Genomic DNA, 23,402 nt, shown 5'->3' with positions numbered 1-23,402 from the left:
AAGTGTCTTTTTTTTTTGAGACGGAGTCTTGCTCCGTCGCCCAGGCTAGAGTGCAATGGTGCAATCTTGGCTCACTGCAACCTCCGCCTTCCGGGTTCAAGCGACTCTCCTGCCTCGGCCTCCTGAGTAGCTAGGACTACAGGCGCCCGCCACCATGCCCAGCTAATTTTTGTATTATTAGTAGAGACGGGGTTTCACCATATTGGCCAGGCTGGTCTCGAACTCCTGACCTTGTGATCTACCCGCCTTGGCCTCCCAAAGTCCTGGGATTATAGGCGTGAGCCACCACGCCCGGCCACAACAAGAATATCTTTAGATAATAATGGCTCTACTCTAACCAAGTGCCACGGGAAAAACTGCAACACCACCCCTTTAAGCAAAGGCTCAGTGGGGGCCCAGATGTCTACCCTCACCTGGCTGTAAATGGGGTCAGAGAGGGCCAAGCGGGAAGCTGGGCCTTTGACCACCTCCCAGCAGTAATAAGCCCTCTTTTACCTTGATGTCAATAGAGGCCACATGCAGAGTAGTAATAAACCCAGAATGAGAGGAGAAAAAAAGAAAGGTTGAAAAAGTATTCAAAGAAATAATGACTGAAAATTCCCCCCATTTGGCAAAAGACACACACCCACTGATTCAAGAACCTAAGTGAAAGCCCAAACAGGAAAAATCCAGTGAAATCCAGGCCAAGACATGTCATAATCAAACTTTTGAAAGAAAAAAAGATAAAACAAATCTTGAAAGCTATGGGAAATGACTCCTTACTGATAAGAGAGAAGCAATTTGAACCATAGATTTCTCATTAGGCACCACGGAGCCAGAAGCAAGCAGTGTAGTATTTTTCAAGCACTAAAGACAAGAAAAAAAATAGCATTTTGTAGTCAGTGAAAATATTCTTCAGGAATGAAGGGAAAATCAAGACATTCTAAGATGAAGGAAAACTAAGAGATTTTGTCACCAGCAGACCTACACTAAAAGAATGGCTAAACAAAGCATTTGAAACATAAGGGAAATGATAAAAAGAGTAATTTTGAAACAACAGGAAAAAAGAAAGAACAGAGAGGAGAAAAATATGGGTAAATACAACACACTCTTTCTCCTCCTGAGTTTTCTAAATTGTATTTGACAGTTGAAGCAAAATCATTACACTGTCTGATGTGGTTCTCGATGTATATAGAGGAAATATTTATAACAGTTATAAACAGGGAAAGAAAAGATACTTAAAAGAAGTAAAGTTTTAACACTCCGCTAAAATTGAGACAGCTACTCTAAAAAATAGTCTTGCAGTTTCTTAAAAATCTAAACATACTCTTACTATGACATTTAGCAACTGCACTTCAGGGCATTTATCCAAGAATAATAAAACTTATTTTAATATAAACACCAGCACACAGATATTCTTAACAGTTTTTATTTGTAATAGCCAAAAACTAGAAAAAAATACAAATGTCCATCAATAGGTGAATGCTTAAATACATTGTGGTATATCAACACCATGGAATACTACTCACCAATAAAAGGGAACAAACTGTTTACATGCAACAGCTTGAATGTATTACATGTATCTCAAGAACACCGAGCAGGGCTAAAATAGCCAGTCTCAAAATGTTACTTATTATCCACTGCCAGTTACATATTATTCAGAAAATAGCAAAATTATAGAGTGGGAGAACTGATTCGCATTTTCTAGGCATTGGGGGTGGTGGGTGGGAAAGGGTGGGTGTGACAATGAAGAGGTAATACCCTGGAGAGCTTCTTCACTGAACTGTGTTTTTCTTAGAAGGCGTTTCTCTTTTTCTATCTCATGCCAGAGTGCTTTGTGAATGACAGTCATTTCTCAGCTATTGCTAATGACACTGAAGTACTAAAATTTTTATTCAAAGAGCAATTCCTCTAACTTACCAAATTATGGCTCTATATTATTTGACCTCTTAGCAACTGTTACAGCAGCAGAATGTGGTAGTTATCATACAGAAAATATATTACAGTTATCTTTGAGATCCTTAAATAAGCTAGGGAGCAGGAGGAGAAAGAATAGCTCTAAGATCAAATGGAAATGTTAAAATATCATCTGGCTTGAGCTCTTTTATCTGAACCTACTAGGGAGAGCCAGCACTTTGATTTTAGGGACCCAACTCTGCTGCTTGCCAGCACTGTGATCTTGGGCAAGATATTTAGTACTGCTAAGACTCGGTTTTCCTTAATAATGGTTCTTACAGCATTGAGTTGTTGTGAAGCTTGTGTGAGAGTGTGCACATAATTACTGCCACATAGTAAAACCTCAAAAGAATCAGCATTTAAAAAATGTTTAATATCCTAAAATTTTGAAATTGAGTAATTTGCTCATCACAGTTTTAGGTGACTATGATTTTTACAGGTATCAAAGGACATTTGTCTAGACCATGAGTAGGAGAAAAATTAACCTAACTGAATGGGTGGCTCTGTCACTACTTATGAGGATAACTACCTAAAACAGGGGTTTGAATTAGGTAAACACCCTGGTGTCTTTTTGTTCAAAAATTATTCAGGTAATGTCAGCAATTATTTGCTTCACAACCATTGCATGCATGACCCCCTGGAGATCTACAAAGATTATAGTCTGGAGAAAGTAAACTGTCTTCTGGTTACACTATGTCCCTGTCACCCCAACAGCCAATGATAATTATATACCTGGTACCTATGTGTGATGGAGATGAGAAAGGGGACAGGACACCCCTGCCCCTCATCGTAGGCCAAGTCCTGGGTTCTCAGTGTTTCTGAGCAACACTGCAAGAACTGGTGTTATTGTTCCATTTTAGAAACAAGGCCACTCAGTAAGAGTTGAAATAAAATTGAACCCAATCTATAAAGCTCTTGCACATTGCCATATAGGGCTTAGCCTGTCTATTAGTAAAAAAGTAAAAATAAAAATACTTAATACACACACGCACATATTGTAGAGGCACATATGGGTGTTATAGGCAGGCTGCATCCTACTCACACCATTGACGTTGGTCGCCTGTCAACGTTGCTCTAACAGTCCTCTGCTAATTGGGAATGTTCGCAGCTCGGATGCTTTTACATTGCAGGGGGGTTGTGGGGAACAATTAAATGTCTGGAGTCTGCTAAGGATTATTAAGTGCTAGCAATTGCCCTCTCAGGTAATTGCTTTTGAGCCATAAAGGGACAGTTAAATAAGCACTTCCATTTTAATATCATTTTGAAGAGATAAAAAGGATTCTAAAATTCCATAGTGTCTAAATTTGGTACTGCTGTTCAGGAGGTGAAGAAACTTTATAGTCATGTGCTTTTATAAAGGGATAATTGCCTGCTTCAAAACTTCTTTAGTTAGAATTTTGGGGTAAGCTGTAGAAGCTCCACAATGAAGGAGACCCCTTTTCCAGCCAGAAATGAATTCCCTGCCCAGGAATTCTGTCCCCCATGCAGCCAGACTCTAGAAAGGGGCTGGGAACTGGGGAAAAGCACGTTTCAAGGCAGAAGGAGGAACATTTGAAAAGCCCCAGAGATGAGAACACAAGGACACTCGGAGTTTCCTTTGCCTGGGCCGAGCACTGGAGCTGGGGCTGGGGCTGAGCATGTGGGTCCCAAAAGACAAGATGAGGAACTTGGATGTTAAGGGCAGCGGAGGATACTGACTGCCCTTACTGTATAGGTGTTTGTTTACCTCTTCTCCTGTTTTAATATTTACATAGGTCATAATGTTCCCTTCAGTGTAAGGGCAGTCAGTATCCTCCGTTGCTCGGCCCAGGCAAAGGAAACTCCCTGAGTGTCCTTGTGTTCTCATCTCTGGGGCTTTTCAAACGTTCTTCCTTCTGCCTTGAAACGTGCTTTCCCCCAGTTCCCGGCCCCTTTTGGCTGGCCAGCTCCTACTAATTCTTCAAGTTTCTACTTGACTGTCATTTCTCTAGCAAGTCTAATTCCAGGACTGGTTTAGTGTCCAGCTATGATTCTCCACACCACCCTAGAATTTATTTTGCATAGCATGTATGCCCTGTTGTGATTTATTGTAAATGATTCTGTGTCCAGTTCCTCACTTAAGCTGTATTCTCTGTAAAGGAATGCCCTAGGTCTCATTTACTTCTCAACCTCATCGCTTGGAATATCCTAGGTGCTGAGTACATGAGTGAACCAGGACATGCACCCAGGATATCCTGAGCAGACCTTATATCAAATAAAGAAATCACATTCAAATGATTAAAATATGAATTAATATGAATTAATAAACTCATGGGGATGTGGGGAAGGTGGCCTAGAAAATTCGCAATGTGATCTCATATGAGGACAGAATTACACAGTATTTTTTAGCATTAAATTTTGAATCCTCAGTGATAGGCTTCATTGCAGATTCAAATATAGTAGTCACTTTTTAAAGCAGAGTAAGATGCTTCAGGTCTGTGGTTTTCAACTTTTCAAGCCCTTTGTCCATTCTGATAAACCAAACAAGTTCACACCCTTACCCCCGCCCCATCGCATTTGACAGTGACTATGGAGGGGCTGCTTCTGCATATTCCCACCAGCCAAGGTTTTATTTAGTTAGTTGTTAGAATATTGAATATGCTTTTTCATCGCCAGGCACAGACACAGTGGCTTACGCCTATAATTCCAGAATTTTGGGAAGCCAAGGTGGGCAGATCACGTGATGTCAGGAGTTTGAGACCAGCTTGGCCAACATGCTGAAACCCTGTACCTACTAAAAATACAAAAATTAGCTGGACATGGTGGCGAGAGTTTGTAATCCCAGCTACTTGGGAAGCTGAGGCAGGAGAATCACTTGAACCCGGGAGGCAGAGGTTGCAGTAAGCCAAGATTGGGCCACTGCATTCCAGTCAGGGTGACAGAGAGAGACTCTGTCTCCAAAAAAAAAAAGAGTATTGAATATGCCTTTTCAATTTATGACAGTCTCAGAGGTCATATATTTTCTCCACATCTCGTAAACTCCAGTGTTTAAAATAAAAAGAGACTCATGTATTTTCTGAATGAAAGTGTGTACCTCAAAGGTGTGTATTTTTTACTTGTAGGATTCTTCTTATCCTTTTGCAGTTGTCCTCTAATGATTGAGTTGTCTTCTAAACCAGGTGCAGTTACATGATAGACAATGTGATTCTGCTGATGAATGGTGCATTGCAGAAAAAATCTGTGAAAGAAATTCTGGGGAAGTGCCACCCCTTGGGCCGTTTCACAGAAATGGAAGCTGTCAACATTGCAGAGACACCTTCAGATCTCTTTAATGCCATTCTGATCGAAACGCCATTAGGTAGGAACACTTAGGTAATTTGGTAGCTGCTTGTGTATGTTATCACAGTCATTAGAAAATGTACAATTTTTTCTTCCCTGTGGTCCAAAAGAAAATGTACTTTGATTTCACAAATTTTTTTCCATGTATACAGTAGCATACTATGCAGATTCCCAGAAGTGGCAGAGACGTTAAGGAATCATCTAGTTCAGCTCCCTCATTTTTCAGATGAGGACAAATGAAACAACCTGCTCAGATCACATGTGAACCATTTGTAGTAGAGAAGGAATTGGGGCTCATCTCTCAACCTTCAAACCCTTCACTTTATACCAGGTCATAGCAAATAAATAATAGAACTCGTCATTCTCCAAAAAAATGTAATTTTCTAGCTTGGTTTTATAGGATTAGTTTCTTGTCCTTCCATTTAAACTTCTGTCTAGATAAGGTTGCATATAGGAAGCATTTTGTTTCGGGAAGTTTAAAAATGTCATTTTTCTGAGATGCTCAAGAGCATGACTGAGATGTCAAGTCATCAGAAGCAATGATGAAATTATTGTTAATTTCATTATAATTTGGCACTAACAAGAGTTGTAGTATTCAAAATGCTAAAGAGATAATTGTATAAGCATCATTATCTAATATTGTCAGGAAATCTGGATAGTAGCAATTCACTATTGATCATTTGTCAAAATAGTTGCTGTTTAAAATAGATATTTTAAAAAGGAAAAAAAAATTTGTGTCATCATTAAGCACCTGATGCTGAGATAGCATAGGCTAGTCAAGAGAGGTTGAGACCGCAATCAGACAGCCATGAGCATGAAGCCAGGCTCTGCCCAGTCCCAACAAGGTGACTGGGAGCAGTTCAATTCACCCCAGTTTCCTCATTTTGGAAATAATCGTGTCTTTTTATAACAGAGTTTTAAAAATAAAACACAATTTAAGTACAACTCCATGCTTGGCACATACTAAAGTTGCAAATAATAAATATTATCATTAGATAGTAGAGGAGGGGGGACTTCCAAAAAAGCCTTAAGTGAATAGCTCCAAGGTGTTGTGAAGATTAAGTGAAAGTATATTCAGTGTGTAGTGTAGTGAGTGAGGTTTAGGGCAGTAGTCCCCAACCTCTTGGGCACCAGGGTCTGGTTTCGTGGAAGACAACTTTTCCAACATGGGAGAGAGGGGATGGTTTCAGGATGATTCAGACACATTACATTTATTGTGCACATTATTTGTATAATTACTACATTGTAATATCTAATGAAATAATGATACAACCCACCATAATGTAAAACCAGTGGGAGCCCTGAGCTTGTTTTCCTGCAATTAGACAGTCCCATCTGTGGGTGATGGGAGACAGTGACAGATCATCAGGCATTAGACTCTCATAAGTAGTGTGCAACCTAGATCTCTCACATGCACGGTTCACAATAGGGTTTGCTCTCCTATGAGAATCTAATGCTGCCACTGATCCGACAGGAGGCGGAGCTCAGGTGGTAATGCAAGCTATGGGGAATGGTTATAATTACAGTTGAAGCCATTCTCTGGCCCACTGTTCACCTCAGCTGTGTGGCTCAATTCCTAACAGGCCACGGACCGGTGTTGGTCTGTGGCCTGCGGGTTGGGGACCCCTGATTTAGGGCTTACACATGATAAATGCTTAAAAAGTAATAACTGTTTTCATCCTCATTACTATTAGCCTTATTTAGTTGAGTGTATGGATTGCAACTCTGCAGTGTTCTTGTCAGGAGTGAGCAGAGGGTGGTGTGTTCAGGATACATTTTCTACAGTTTATAATCTTGCTTAAGATTCATTTTTTGGTATGGCAATTTCTGCTTTCAGCTCCGTTCTTCCAAGACTGTATGTCTGAAAATGCTCTAGATGAACTGAATATTGAATTGCTGCGCAATAAACTGTACAAGGTAATGGTTTTCCCAAACATTGTGTTTTTCTTGATTACACAATATATTGTGACTAGTGTTCTCTAATAAAACTTACGTTGCTCATTAACCAACTTCTGCAATTATGAAACTGTGCATATTTGGAATATAACTTTTATAGTTCTGGCCTGTTCTCTAGTTAAATGCATGCATATCAGCTTCCCCTAGCCAGCAAGATATTTGAGAGGAAATAACATGCCCTATTCTTCCATATTCTCAGCTCCTTGCGTGGTATCTGGAACATAAAAGGTGTTTGGATGGTGGTAGGTGAATAAGTGGGATGAACAATATCAATCCATTTAAAGCAACCAGCACACATAGTAAACCTTCTGTTATGCAGTGTTCATCTCTGACCTCAATCCTGTTAGTATCCCTGAATCTCACAACTAATCTGCCCACATAATTTTAATCTACAGTGTGCAGCATACCAGAATGAACAATTTGTGTACACTGCATCATAGGTACCACTTTGCATAATCTGATTGTCTATCTGGACTGTGCTGCCACCATTTGAGTAGCTGTATATACTATAGACTGAGCAAAATCTGTCCATTTTTACTCAAATAACCATAGCCTCTTTAGACACTCACATAGAGTAACTGAATATATACGGCCATGCCATATATATGGCATGCTGTGTTCAAACATGTGGTCCTTTCAAAAGCATATTGCAGGCAGTGTTCCTTTTGGAAAAGTGACTTATGGGCCTAGAGGAGGCATCTTTGAGATATAACTAACAGAAGGCACTGTTCTAAGTAATTTATAGGCCTTAACTCACTTAATCCACCTGGCAAAAATATGATGTTTATGCTATCTCCATTCCTCAGAGGAGAAAACTGAGGCTTGGAGAGCCAAGGTTTCTTTGGAAGAAGTCAGTTAGCTAAAACGTATCAGAGTTGGGATCCAAACTCAGGCAGTCTGACCCTGCAACCTTTCCCATATAGCTCCATGCTCAAAGCCGTCGTCCCAAATGTGCCTCTATAAGAGATTAAATGTCAGCATAGGGCTGAATCTAAAATTATTAGCTGATCTCAGAAAAGAACTTGGCACTCTTATTAAAATAGCAGGAATTAGCCATATGAAATAATCCAAAACCATGCAAAAAAAAGTGCTTGTTAAGTAATTATAAGTTACGATAAATGCAGTTTTGTCCTTTTCTGGATTTCTTTTTTAGTCTGTGCAACATGCTGCAATATGAAAGCTTCTACCAAATTTATTATAAAATATCTCACTATGGGAGATGTAATTCAATTTCCATTGAAGCATTTAATAAACCATGAAAAGCTGATCTAGAAATTTTCAAAAGGAATATATATTCATTATATCACTTTATGATCTGTTTTCTTTTTAAGTCTTACCTTGAGGCATTCTATAAATTCTGTAAGAATCATGGTGATGTCACAGCAGACGTTATGTGTCCCATTCTTGAGGTAAGAAAGAGTCCTTGAATTTTGTTATGCCATATAAGGTGCTTATGTATTTTTTATTGTTTTAACCTTACTTAGATTTCCTTATCTTTGAAGTTTTTTTTTAATCTAGAAATAAGACAAGCAGTACATTTTACTATATATATTATTTGATGTATTTGGTTAAGAGTTGTATTTTCCAACTCTTTAAGTTGGAGCCTGGAAGTTTTCTAGATGGAAAAGTTATCTTGGAATTAGAAAATAATAATGCTTACACAGATTTGGCTGTGATTCATTTTGATGTAGTGTGTAAAAAATAGATTATAAACAATAAAAATTTAGTATACTGTTGTTACTGGAAAAGAGTCCCAATCCAGACCCCGAGAGAGGGTTCTTGAATCTCAGCAAGAAAGAATTTGGGTCCATAAAGTGAAAGTAAGTTTATTAAGAAAGTAAAGGGGTAAAAGCATGGCTACTTCATAGGCAGAGCAGCCCTGAGGGCTGCTGGTTACTCGTTTTTATGGTTATTTCTTGATTATATGTTGAACAAAGGGTAGATTACTCATGTCTACCCTTTTTAGACCATATAGGGTAACTTCCTGACATTGTCATGGCATTTGTAAACTGTCATGGTGCTGGTGGGAGTGTAGCAGTGAGGAGGACCATGGTCACTCTTGGTTTTGTAGGTTTTAGCAGGCTTCTTTACTGCAACCTGTTTTACCAGCAAAGTGTTTATGACCTGTATCTTGTGCCAACCTCCTATCTCATCGTGTGACTTAGAATGCCTAGCCATCTAGGAATGTAGCCCAGTAGGTCTCAGCCTTTTTTTACCCAGCTCCTATTCAAGATGGAGTTGCTCTGGTTCAAATGCCTCTGACACTATGAGTAATAAATGGACTATAGACACTCAATAATGACCCAGATTCCCTCTGGTGAGGGAACATTGGGCAGCTGGGAACCCCCACAACTTGGCACCAAAAGTCCACTATAACTTCATCCACAGGGACATTGTACCTTATAAATCCTAAAATAAAGGCTGCCCCAAGCATCTCATGAGCATTCCAGCTTTTGGCAGGAAGACCCCTTGGCTATGTGATTCACAGTGGGTAAGCTCATTTAATTACATGTCAAACGCCACCATTGGTGTCTACCTCTCTAGGTGATGTGACACTCTTGTTAATTCCTCTTAAGGACTACAGATTTCATCTATGCTTAGGAGTCCTCTTGCATAAGAATATTGACCTGCAAATGCATGGGAGATTCAGGGCAGAGATCAGAAGGATTTGTGAGACATCCTGCACATAATTTGCACTGAGTATTTTACATCCATTCCTCTTGCTAGTAAATAATTTCCTAATTCACTTAAAAAGAAAAAAATATCACTTTGCGCTTTATAAGCCCTTACTTTGCCCTGTGAAACTAAATTTTATCTAAAGAATATTTTTCATCATTACATTACTGGTACAGTGACTTCACTGGTGGGTGGAATTCTGATTTCAAGAAAAGCCTAATAAGCATTACCCTTTAGGTAAAAAGAAAAAAATTAACTTCATTTGCAAATATTTCAACCTAATGCTCTGAAACCACATATGATAAAATTAACTCCCCTCAAAACATCTAATCATTAAAATTTTACTTGCTTGATGACTGGTGATATAGAAAAAAGAAACAAAAAGTTTTATAGTTGAAGATATTTTGCTATTCCTTATTGAGATTTTGTTTGTTGTTTTTGAGATGCAGCCTCACTCTGTTGCCCAAACTGGAGGAGTGCAGTGGCATGATCATGGCTCACTGCAGCCTCGACCTCTTGGGCTCAAATGATCCTCCCGCCTCAGCCTCCTGAGTAGCTGGGACCACATGCCCATGCCACCATGCCCAGTTAAGTTTTTAATTTTTTTGAAAAGACCAGGTGTTGGCTGGGCACGGTGTCTCATACCTATAATCCCAGCACTCTGGGAGGCCAAGGTGGGTATAGCACCTGAGGTTGGGAGTTTGAGACCAGCCTGACCAACGTGGTGAAACCCTGTCTCTAATAACAAAACAAAACAAAAATTAGCCAGATGTGGTGGTGCACGTATGTAATCCCAGATTCTTGGGAGACTGAGGCACAGGAGGCATGAAGGTTGAACCCGGGAGGCGGAGGTTGCAGTGAGCCGAGATTACGCCACTGCATTCCAACCTGGGCAACAGAGTGAGACTCCATCAGAAAAAAAAAAGAATGAAAGAAAGAAAAGAAAGAAGAAAGAAAAAGAAAGAAAGAGAGAGAGAGAAGGAAAGAAAGAAAGAAAGAAAGAAAGAAAGAAAGAAAGAAAGAAAGAAAGAAAGAGAGAGAAAGAAAAAAAGATGACGTCTATGTTGTCCCAGCTTGAAATTCTTAAAATAAAGCCTAAATAGTTATGAAGTGAAAATCTTATCATTAAAGATCTCCAAAAAATATTTTTGTCCTTATCTATATTGTACAGAAAGTGGATATCGAATAAATAACATTTTTAAGGCATAGTAAATGACAGAATGAAAAATAGTCTCTCTCAGTCATGCTAATCATGCAACATGAGTAACTAGTGACCCTATGAAGCCTTACCCTTTCTTTTCATAAATTCAGCTACTAGCCACACAATAAGAATCTGTATTATCTATGGCTCAAAAGTAGACTTTCTACTCAGCATAATTCTTGTGGTCTAGAAATGGTTTGTGTACTTTCTACCTGTGAAATATGTGAAATAAAAGTTATATCAAGACTCATAACCTTATCAAAGGTATACAATAGCACTATTCCTGAGTGCTTTATATACATGAATTCACTTAGACTTCAAAACCACACAGAATGGGTAGTCTAGTATCTGTTTTTCAGAAGGAGCAACTGAGGCACAGAGAAGGCTAGTAACTTACCTTATGTCTCACAGCTAGTAAGTCAGGATTGGAATGCAGGCAGTTGGCTCTGGTACTTATGTGCTTATCCACTCTGCCATAGTGCCTCTGCATTAAATTCACCATTCACAGTTATTTTATATAAACATAAGTGCTAATTCATAAGCAAGATCATACTGTGTACTATAAAAATTGGTAAATAGGTAAGGTAAGAATTATGTCTTTGAATAGGTAAGAATTATGTCTTTGTAATCCTCAGTAATGTAAAAAAAAAAAAAGATAGTATCAGAAAAATGCTTATCACTGGGATGATATGATCAAATTATGATATGCCCAGTGTTCTCATTGTACTTTTCCAATCTTCGTGGTATCAGATTAGATTAGTTGTTTGTTTGTTTGTTTCAAACAGCGTTAAAAAAGAATGCAGCTAGGCATGGTAGTTTATGCCTGTAATCCCAGCACCTTGGGAGACCTATGCAGAAGAATCACTTGAAGCCAGAAGTTTGAGACCAGCCTGGGCAACATAGCAAAATCCTACCTCTACAAAAATACAGAAATTAACCAGGCCTGGTGGAACACACCTATAGTCCTGGCTACTCAGGAGGCTGAGGTGGGAAGATCACCTCAGCCCAGAAGTTCCAGGTTACAGTGAGCCATAAACCACCTCACTCCAGGCTGGGTGACAGAGTGAGATCCTGCCTCTAAAAAATAAAATAAAATAAAATCCATTGAACCATTTTATTTGTATAGAAATATCAGCTACACAGGGCATGGAGTTATAACATTTATAATTATATGATCAAAGGGTGTTTGTCAGTTTACATAAATACTTTCGATCATGTAATTACCTCCCTTTTATTTTTGTAACTATAGAGCACTTACTATTTATAAATTCCATGTGTATTCTCATTTACTCTCATTTGGCCGGAGACCTAATATGGTAGAAGAAACCATTAACCTCAGCTTACATGTGAAAATTTGACCTAATTACAAGATTATAACTTCATATGAAAAAAATGAAATTGACTTATGTTCAAGACAAATGCACTGTAGTATAATATTTGCCTTTTACTCCTACTCTTCAATCTTATGGTTAATAGGGCAGTGAAAAACAAGCATAAAATATGTTTGTTCGATCTCTACTGGTCAGTGTATGTGCTGATAATGCTGGGCTCCATTCCAGTTCACTTTACTCTTTTCCATTGCCACTGACATCTCCGCCCACTGCCTCCTGCCAGATGTGCCCTTCTTCCCAACAGTAAATTGCTATCTTTGCAATAACAACAAAAAATGAGGTCTAGTTTTAACATAAGTACGTTTTTATAGGGAAGAGTAAAAGAAAAGGCACAGAACTGCCAACATACAGCATACCACACAGCATGCCAACTCTCTGCAAGAAACAGGAGCTAAGTCACACTAACACCAGCCCATTCGGTCTCCTCTAATCAAATGTGTGTCAAACTCTGCTTGGGGATGGTCAAAGAACAGTCCTTTTCCAATTCTAAAATGATGGGTTTTTTCCCTAAGAGGATAATACACACACTTACCCAAAAGAGCCTCTAGACTAGAAGAGTAAGGTAGATATATAGTCAGTTATGATAAAAGGAAAATGGAATGTAATCAGGGTTCAAAGGGAATCATATCCAATTAGAGAAGAAATGGAAGGACTTCTTATGAAAAAGATGACAATTGATGGGACGCGAATGCAGGGAGGATTTCAGCATGCAGAGTTATGGAGCAGAGCACATGTGTGGTAGGCTAAGAGAAGAAGTGGTAACAAGGACAAGGAAGTAGTGAGAAGATGGAGGGCTCTGATAACCTGTATCAGCCAAAGCCCTTTCTTCTTGTATTCATATTCTCTCCCCAGCTAGCTGTCCTTCCCACTTCTCCAATTGCTTTTCCAATGATTGAGCGATGACAATTCCTCCAAAACATCCTGTTTTACTTCCTGCAGCTCCCTCCTCCAACCTGGCCTCTGCTGTTTGCATGTCTGCAATGCTGCATACCTTGCCCTAATTCTCTTTGTAAGATCATAACATTTTAGAATCAGAGAGCACATTAAAGAACATCTGGGACAATTACCTCCATTGTTGCTCTTGCTGCCCTAATTTTTGTCTGAAGTTTTCTTATTGCCATGAAATCTTCCTCTTGCATTTCTTCTCTTATCCCTAGAAGGTCTAAAATTACTGACAGGACTGGTTATATTCAGTAGCCAGAGACAGCTGCCTTTGCTTCCAAATAAAGCCACTCCCTACTTTTCAGCTCACCCATAATCTCCATGAGAGCAATCAAAAGGATCAGATGGGACTAACTCGCACTCTCCTGATAGAAAACACCTGTTCTTACGTAAGAGTTCCGGTGAAATCTGTTGCAAGTTCGGTTTTGTTATCGGTTAGCCAGTCAAAAGCTGATTAGAGGATAGCACACAGCAGTTCTTTTCAGCTTTCATGTGCATACAGATAGCCTGGGAATCCTGTGAAAATGCAGATTCTGGTTGAGTAGGGCTGGACTGTGGCCTGAGACTCTGCACTTCTAAGGAGCTTCCAGGTGACGTCAAAGCTACTGAGCCACAAAATACTGCTTTGAATAGCAACATTATGGAGAATGTTGGAGAATTTTCAAAGTATTAGGGGATCACGCATCACTCTGTTGGATTCACTAAGTACTTAAGACTTTCTTATGTGTCAGGCACTGGCTATTAGAAAAGGAACAAAAGGCTGGGCATGGTGGCTCATGCCTGTAATCCTAACACTTAGAAGGCCCAGGAGGGAGGATTTCTTGAGCCTAGGAGTTCATGATCAGCCTGGGCATTATGGGAAAATCCCATCTCTACAAGAAAAATTAGCCAGGCATGGTGTCACATGCCTGTAGTCCCTGCCACTTGGGAGGCTGAGGTGGGAGGATCACCTGAGCCCTGGGAGGTTGAGGTTGCAGTGACTCCTGACCCCACCACTGCACTCCAGACTGGATGAGGAGAGTGAGACCCAATCTCAAAAGAAAAAAAAGAAAAGAACAATGAACAAGTGAGACATGGTTCTTAAAAGATTTTAGTGTGTAGTGGGGAGAAACACAGGCACAGATTTCAAAATGAAGTGGTAAGTACTGGACATTTGGAGTACCTAGAGAATTGCTGCTTAGCCCAAGGAAACCATGGCAAGCCCCCACAGTAGGTAGAGGAGGAGTCCCTGAAGGAGAGACTGAGATGGAATGGCCAGAGTTGATAGGAGGAGAACGAAGAGACAGTAGAAACATGGAGCTCAAAGGAATATAAATGAAATTTCAAGAAAGACTTGAGGGGTCAGATGAAATAGGAATGATGGAGGGATGGGAGCCCAGGTGCCTAGTGGTGTTCAGCACAGAGAAGACAGGCCATGAGTATGTGTTGACCTACCTTGAAGATCATTAGCCACACTCCAGCATCTTACAAAGAAGAAAACTTCTTGAGAGAAAGATGACTTGTCCCACCCCACATAGTTCTTAGCTAGTCTTAGATTTATTAATACCTCACCTAGGACACTAACAAAGAAAACCAAAGGCATGAAAGTATAAACAAATGGTAGGTAGCACAAAATTTCATTATGTAAAAAGTTATGCTGACATTGACAACTAGGAAGGGATATTAACATGTATGGCATGCACTTTTTGTTCCAAACATCATTCTAAGCACTTCCACTTATATTACCTGGTTCTGTCCCTGAATGAACCCTAAGAAATAGGTATTATTCTCCTTTTTATAGGAGAGACACTTGCGATGCTGGTGGCCTAATGTGACAGAGACACATGAGGAATTCATTGCAGGGTGCCCGGGAAATAAAGCTTACTGGGGTTTCAGGAGTCATAGGTCATCATTGCTGCTGTGTGATCCTTCTCTGGCAAGCAGAGTTACTCCATTATAAGAAAAGACTAGGGGAACACTAATAACACATGTCTGGAGTATAATTAGACATAGATCCAGAAAGGAAAGCAAATCATTTCAGAAATGAATTTGTGTAGTTAAGAGTCTGTTTATAGCATTTAGCAGTTTATTAAATTTTACTGGTTTTTGTCTTGCAAATTCAGTTTGAGGCCGACAGACGTGCTTTTATCATCACTCTTAACTCCTTTGGTACTGAATTGAGCAAAGAAGACCGGGAGACCCTCTATCCAACCTTCGGCAAGCTCTATCCTGAGGGGTTGCGGCTGTTGGCTCAAGCAGAAGACTTTGACCAGATGAAGAACGTAGCAGATCATTACGGAGTATGTGATGACACTGGCTTCCCTAAGTCCCTTGTGTTAATTCATTTCCATGTGCTTTAGAAGCTCACACATCAAATGTCCACTTACACTCAAAAGAAGTAATAACATTTGTAAGGTAGTAAGCAGTGCTGAAGCAAGCTTCAGCAAGAGACACGTTAAGTTTCTAGCCCAAGCTGCTAATTTTTAAGGTTCCTGCCAAGCAAGTACTTGTTTAAATCTCCAGGGAATGGTCATCTGAGCACTCCTTTTGAAGTGTTTGATAAAGCAAGTTCCCCCAGGAGACTGGTGGAGTGTTCTGGAAATGTGAGCTTATATCAACGTTATGTAAAATAGTCTGACCCAGCAGCCCTTTCAGGTACCCACTAAGGAAACAAGGTTAGGCACAGAACATCTAGGCGGACTGCAAGGAAGAATATGGATGTATTAGTTTTTCCACTCACCTTGCTGAGTGGCCAGATATCAGGAGAGGAAAGACAGCTGCTTGTGTCCTTCCCCCACTCCAGCATCCAGTTGCTCTTGGAGCACCTAAAGCTCCTCAGCTTAAGGTTGTACACATTGGCTCAGCTTCCATTCCCTCTGACTTGCACAGAGTTACATAACCTCCAGGTAACTTTTCCAGAGCTAGAATGACACTCATCTTTTCCTGTGGATTTCTGAAGCACTCCAGGAAAGACGAAAGTCAGCAAATGCATAAACCTTGTGACATCTCATATGTAATTGCGTGAGACTCTTTAGCACAATATGAAAATTTGAATTTCTCCCACATTCCACCCCTTCCACACTGGAAATCGCAGGTGAATTTTATCAATTTTCATCTCAAAGAATCTATGAGCCCATACTGATCAAATCATGAGCATTCACTGAGCTTCTATAATGTACCTAGCTAGGCCCAAGACCCTGAGTGAGAAAATGAGTTCAAACACTGTATACTGAGAGTTGAATTGCCTTGTAGCCCTGAACAAGCCAGTAGGCTAGAATTTCATCCACACTCTTGTTATTTGGATTTTTTGTTGTTTCTTTGGGAGGCCAAAATCCTATAAAAAAAAAACCTTCAGTCCTCCTGGTATAGCTTTTTTTCTTAAATATGTGCGCAATTTCTATAATGCTAGGAAAAATATACTTCCATACATTTATAAGAAATGAAAATGTATTTAAAATTAATGTTTTTGTTTTTAAGGTATACAAACCTTTATTTGAAGCTGTAGGTGGCAGTGGGGGAAAGACATTGGAGGACGTGTTTTACGAGCGTGAGGTATGATAAGTGGAAATGCTATTAGCTTATTTTTCTCTTACTGTGGATTTTATATATTTTCTTACTTTGGATTTTCTTTTTACAACTGATCATGTCAATTGATTAGGCACATTCATAGCCTGATAGGCAATATTACTGTATTATTAATACAAAGTTACACACACACCTAGGAATCTTCATGCCAGCAGTGCTGCTAAAGTTTGGAGCTTTTCTTTTTTCTTTTTTTTTCCCTTCTAAAAGAATTTACTTAAAAACCACGGGAATTAATGGAAGTACATTCCATTCCTCGTGGAATTTGCTGAAGAACATTATTACAAATGCTACAAATTTTAGTGTAAAATTTTGGTTAATCATATGAGATAATGTTTCTTCTTTTAAAAAAAAATATTATACTTTAAGTTCTGGGATACATGTGCACAACGTGCAGGTTTGTTACACAGGTATACATTTGCCATGGTGGTTTGCTGCACCCCTCGACCCATCATCGACATTAGGTATTTCTCCTAATGCTATCCCCCCCATACTCCCCCCTGCCCCCGCCAGCAACAGGCCCCAATGTGTGATGTTCCCCTCCTTGTGCTCGTATGTTCTCATTGTTCATCTCCCACTTATGAGTGAGAACGTGTGGTGTTTGGTGTTCTGTTCCTGTGTTAGTTTGCTGAGAATGATGGTTTCCAGCTTCATCCATGTCCCTGCAAAAGACATGAACTCATCATTTTTTATGGCTGCATAGTATTCCACTGTGTATATGTGCCACATTTTCTTTATCCTGTCTATCATTGATGGGCATTTGGGTTGGTTCCAAGTCTTTGCTATTAGAAACAGTACCGCAATAAACATGTGCACATGTATCTTTATAATAGAATGATTTATAATCCTTTGGGTGTATACCCAGTAATGGGATTGCTGGGTCAAATGGTGGTGTTGGTTCTAGAGCCTTGAAGAATTGCCACACTATGTTCCACAATGGTTGAACTAATTTACACTCCCACTAACAGTGTAAAAGTGTTCCTATTTCAATTTGGAGCTTTTCTTGTGATTCTACTTTAATAACTTCCATTGTCTACATTTATCTGCAGAGTGACACTCTCCATTTAGAACTTTCTGACTTGTCACCATACTCCTCTATTTGGCCCAATTTAGAGATTGCCTATTTAAACACAAATAAGCACTGCACACATACAAGCCAGTCAGCAGCTTAATGTTATTTTATTATGTTCCAAACAAGTTGATGGTCTGTGTTACTTTTTTCTTTCCTCAGGTACAAATGAATGTGCTGGCATTCAACAGACAGTTCCACTACGGTGTGTTTTATGCATATGTAAAGCTGAAGGAACAGGAAATGAGAAATATTGTGTGGATAGCAGAATGTATTTCACAGAGGCATCGAACTAAAATCAACAGTTACATTCCAATTTTATAACCCTAGTGAAGTTCTCAAATGCAGAAAATTATAAATGTTGAAAGGAAGTTATTGAAGAAAATAAAAGAAATTATGTTATATTATCTAGACTACACAAAAGTAAGCCACACTTTATCTTCTTGAGCTGCAAATCCATGGAAACACAGTAAACCAGCCCTGAAACAAAGCATTTCCTTATTCTCAGTGGCATTAGATCTTGTTTCCACATGTCTGTCTCATTCTTCACTGGGTCTTACAGGTTAATTTTAATTAACCCTATGGTATTTTTCTTATTCTTGTTTGATCATGTTAAAAATTGGACCTAATGAAAGTATTTTATTCATGCTTTCCCATGCTTCGCTACAGGTCCAAATACTAAATGTCTCCTTTACTTATTCTCTTTTAAATTTTTTTCTAGACAAGGTCTCACTCTATCACCTAGACTATAGTGCAGTGGTGTGATCACAGCTCACTGCAGCCGCCACTTCCCAGGCTCAAGTGATCCTCTCACTTCTCAGCCTCCCAAGTAGCTGGGAATACAAGTGCACACCACCACACGAGGCTAATTTTTGTATTTTTTGTAGAGACAGGGTTTCTACATATTACCCAGGCTAGTGTTGAATTCCTGGGCTCAAGGTATCCACAATCCCCCTTGGCCTCCCAAAGTGTTGGGATTACATGCATGAGCCACTGTGCTGGGCTTCATTGGCATTTTAACTGTCTGTTCCTTGCCTAGAGTCACAGAAATCCAAAGCTGTATGTAGCCAACATGGTTCACATTTGTTGGAAAATGTATTTTTTGTTTGTTTTGCTTTTTTTTTTTTTTTCCGAGACAGAGTTTCTCTCTGTCGCCCAGGTTGGAGTGCAGTGGCACGATCTTGGCTCACTGCAACCTCTGCCTCCTGGATTCAAGCAATTCTCTGCCTAAGCCTCCCAAGTAGCTGGGATTACAGGCGCCCACCACCACACCTGGCTAATTTTTTGTATTTTTAGTAGAGCCGGGGTTTCACCATCTTGGCCAGGCTGATCTTGAACTCCTGACGTCATGATCCACCCTCCTCGGCCTCCCAAAGTGCTGGGATTACAGGCCCCTTGTTCAGCCACCGCACCTGGCCCCTTATTTTGTTTTTCTAATATACTTTGATCCAATCAGCTTGAGAAAGCAACACAACTCCAAGTCCTATCTTCTAGATGCAAGTAGTGTTCAGTTTGTTAATAAATTTGCTTTTCACACCTTTCTCTAAATAAAAGGTATATCTCTCTTTCTTGTGGTTTCTTCCTTCTTTACATGAGAAGAAAATGACCTCCTTAATTATAGTTTACTCATTCAAAAATTGCAACTTCAGTTTGCAGGGTATGGATTCTCTATTAAAATCTCAGTAGCAATGGTGCATAGAGCTACCAGGAAAACAAAGGCAACACAGCACTGCTCAAGTCCTTCCTTTAAATATAAAAGATATTCTTAAATTCTTAAATCCACATTTGCTATGTTTTAAAAAATAAACCCATATATATTTGAAAATTCTTCAAATCAGAATATTTACAGAGAGTATACAAATATTGATATCTAGAATTAGATGCATAGAACAAGGAGTAAATCAAATTTTCTGCAAAAATCCAGCTTTTTTAGTTAAATATTTTAGTAATTTTAGTGATAGGAACCTTTTTGTTGTTGTTGAAACAGGGTCTTGCTCCATCACCCAGGCTGGAATGCAGTGGTGGGATCACAGCTCACTGGAGCCTCAACCTCGCAGGCTCAAGTGATCCTCCTGCCTCTCAGCCTCCCAAGTAGCTGGAACTAGAGGTGTGTGCCACCACAACTGGCTAATTCTTTTTCTTTTTTAAGGTAGAGGCAGTGTCTCTACATGTTACCCAGGCAGATCTCAAACTCCTGGGCTCAGGCAATCCTCCCACCTCAGCTTCCCAAAGTGCTAGGAATACAGCCACCACACCCAGCCAATGGAACTTGTAAGCATACAGTAAAGTAGTGGCTCATAGAACCAGGAAGAAAGTCAAGTGCCCAGCCTCACATCTATGCAGGAGGCCCAGCCCACACTGGGGTCCTGATGGTATCTGAGGTGCCCCCTGGAGGACTCCAGTGCAGACCCATCAGCTGGAACCAAAGCAGCCACTGACCAAGTGGGGCCCCTGGTCTGGAAAGCATCTTCCTCGCCTTGCTCAGGATGCCGTCCTTCACGGTGGGGGACTTGGACCCAGAGACACCTCTGTTGTTCATTTTAACTTGTGGTTTTTGATGATGGATTTAAGGCTTAGGGCTCCCTTAAAGATTGGGAGAAAAGACACTGATGGGAAAGGGGTAGCTTAAAGAAAGACTCCAAGGTGATTCTCAGACTATCCCCTTCCCACCCCACCTCTCTGTGGTATGGGTAGGGCCCTTAATGTGCCACAAGGCTGCAGGCTGACGTTAAATTCCCTTTCCCTGGATATAAACAGAAGATTCCAATCCTTCTAACCCCTTCCTCAGCCACCCAAGAGTCCAACCATTATGTGAATATAGAAGAAAGGAACTTCCCTAATCCCTTGAGGCAAGTAGAAAGTGTGCCCCTGGCATGGATAAGGATATATACGTTGCGATTTGAAGAATTTACCTTGAAGTTTCATAACTTTTCAGTGGCTGAGCAGGGATCTGACTGCTTCATCATGCCTCAGGGAACTGAGCTGTAATGGAAAACATGAACCTTTGAAAAACATCTTACAAAATGAGGCCCAAAAGTTCAGGTACTGTATATGGAACACGGAAAACAGTGAAGCAAAAACTAATTTCTTGGGCAGGGTGCAGTGGCTCACACCTGTAATCCCAGCATTTCGGGAGGCCAAGGCAAGTGAATCACTTGAGGTCAGGCATTTGAGACCATCCCGGCCAACATGGTAAAACCCCGTCTCTGCTAAAAACACAAAAACTAGCCAGATGTGGTGACACATGCCTGTAGTCCCAGCTACTCAGGAGGCTGAGGTGGGAGGATTGCTTGAGCCTGAGAGGTGGAGGTTGCAGTAAGTCAAGATTGGACCACGACAGCCCAGTCCGGGCCACACAGCAAGACTCCATCTCAAAAAAAAAAAAAAATCTTGTTCTAAGTGACTGAAGCTGAGGCACCCCACCATCCCTTCTCTACTCTCCTCCTGAACATTTCATCAGTCCCTCAAATTCCTCCTCTATCTGCTGTAATTAGTGTTAGAACATTATATTCCAATTAAACTCTAGACAGAATTCTTGGTGGTCTGCAGCCAGTCCTGTCTGTATTCTGAGGGTCTCCAGTCTTCTGCTCCTATCCATTACTCTCAGAGGTTCACAGGTCCTCTATCAGCCTATCTGAGGGCAGAATTTGCTAGTCCTCTAATGAGATTTTGCAGTTGCAGAATTGTGTTGCTCTATGGGATACAAATGTAGCAGCTGCAATTCTCAGGACATTTGGAGAACATTTCAGAAGAAATGCAGTCATTTTGGTTGTTCGGATGCTTTAGGAAAAAGGAACACTGACTGAGGGCTGGTGGAGATACTGAATTTGAGTTTGGCCCAAAAGCTAAGTATTACTGAACAATGACAGAATTCCATTAAGCACCCTGGAGGGCCCCCCATCCCCTCCACAGCATGGCAACAGTGTAATAGGGCATTGGGAGGCTAAAAGAAATATTTATAGGCCTGGCTCACTCCTGTACTCCCAGAACTTTGTGAAGCTGAGGCGGGCAGATCACTTGAGGTCAGGAATTTGAGATCAGCCTGGCCAACACGGCGAAATCCCATTTCTACTAAAAATACAAAAATTAGCCAGGCGTGGTGGCACACGCCTGTAATCCCAGCTACTCGGGGGTTGAGGCAGGAGAACCGCTTGAACCCAGGAGGCGGAGGTTGCAGTGAGCCGAGATTGCACCACTGCACTCCAGCCTGGCGACAGAGCAAGACTCCAACTCAAATAACAAAACAAATTGTAAAGTGAAGAAAGTCTTGGTGATGATCAGATCTTTGGTGCTTGATTAATAGTAATTTTTAAGTCTACCACTTAAAAATGCTGTTAATAATGTCTTAGATCTCACAGACAAGACACAGGAAAGATGCAATTACAGTTTCATTCTGTTTTGTCTTAGTTACTCTCAGAAGCAGACAAAATTCTCCCTATTGTATGATTCATTTTATTCACTTTGAGTCATTTTCTCTTCACTTCAGCAAATGGAAACACTAGTACTTATATATGCTATATATACTGAATAAAAATTGCTGAGGAATATATGTGGCATTATCAGAGGGCATTATTCTCAGCAATTTCATCCCTTATGTCTCACAATAGCTGAGCCCAAGAGTTTTGATGTCATCTTGGATGATTGCATAGTCATAAGATGTATAAGTTTTATACATGCACAAACATAAGATGTGGAAACTCGAATAATGCCCCAACTACTTTACCTAAGTAATCCCTCTCTCCAGCATCTTCATTATTCCATCTGGCTTTTCCACTGACTCCCCCTTTCTCCTCAGTCAGCTGTGCTGCAGTTTTCAACTTCCACCATTTACTGAACATTTGGTCAGTAATTGAAATCCAACTCATTACAGCCCTACTCAACATGAATGACATCTGGCTCCTTATGTAAGCAAGGCCAGGTTAGAGTTATCTTGGAATGAAAGCAGAATAAGTAAAGAAGATGCACATAGAGACCATTGCGAGTATCAATATATTAGAAAGGAATTGTTCCCTGAGAATTACCATTCTAACTAGATCCACAAACGCCATTCAAAAGCTAGGCTTACTGACAAAATATAAACCTACATCAGTAGCTCTACAGCAATAGCAGACTGCTGGTATCCCTGAGACTGGTGGTACTTGCTAGTGGGATGGATCTCTTATCGATGGTCAGATGGCAGCACCAGATTCGCTGACACTGAGTCAAGCTCTTCAGTGGTGAATGTCATTATTACCTTTATCTTTTAAGCAAATAGCAATTCTAGATTTTAAATAATTTATACATTTTCTGATTCTACTTTTGTAGATTTTAAAAAATTAAAGCATTTATTTAGCTACTTAGTTGTTAATGCTGAGATGTACATTTCATTGTGTAA

The 23,402-nt window shown here is 40.1% G+C and overlaps 1 protein-coding gene across 1 annotated transcript in view; it reads left to right on the top strand.

The window, feature by feature from the left end:
- ATP6V0D2 (ATPase H+ transporting V0 subunit d2) overlaps window positions 1–19,596 on the top strand; it is a 55,736-nt gene extending 36,140 nt beyond the window's left edge. Inside the window, exons 3-8 of the mRNA XM_017863723.1 lie at window positions 5,073–5,251; window positions 7,070–7,149; window positions 8,520–8,597; window positions 15,501–15,677; window positions 16,855–16,929; window positions 18,191–19,596. Of these exons, the coding sequence (XP_017719212.1) occupies window positions 5,073–5,251; window positions 7,070–7,149; window positions 8,520–8,597; window positions 15,501–15,677; window positions 16,855–16,929; window positions 18,191–18,352 (751 nt within the window). The 3' untranslated portion in view covers window positions 18,353–19,596. The remainder of the gene's footprint in view (window positions 1–5,072; window positions 5,252–7,069; window positions 7,150–8,519; window positions 8,598–15,500; window positions 15,678–16,854; window positions 16,930–18,190) is intronic.
- The last annotated feature ends 3,806 nt before the right edge of the window (window positions 19,597–23,402 follow it).

Source organism: Rhinopithecus bieti, unplaced genomic scaffold (assembly GCF_001698545.2).
Source record: "Rhinopithecus bieti isolate Rb0 unplaced genomic scaffold, ASM169854v2 scaffold_72306, whole genome shotgun sequence".
Classification (NCBI taxonomy): Eukaryota; Metazoa; Chordata; class Mammalia; order Primates; family Cercopithecidae; genus Rhinopithecus; species Rhinopithecus bieti.
Note: the sequence above shows the minus strand (reverse complement) of the source record. Positions and strands in the feature narration are given on the sequence as shown.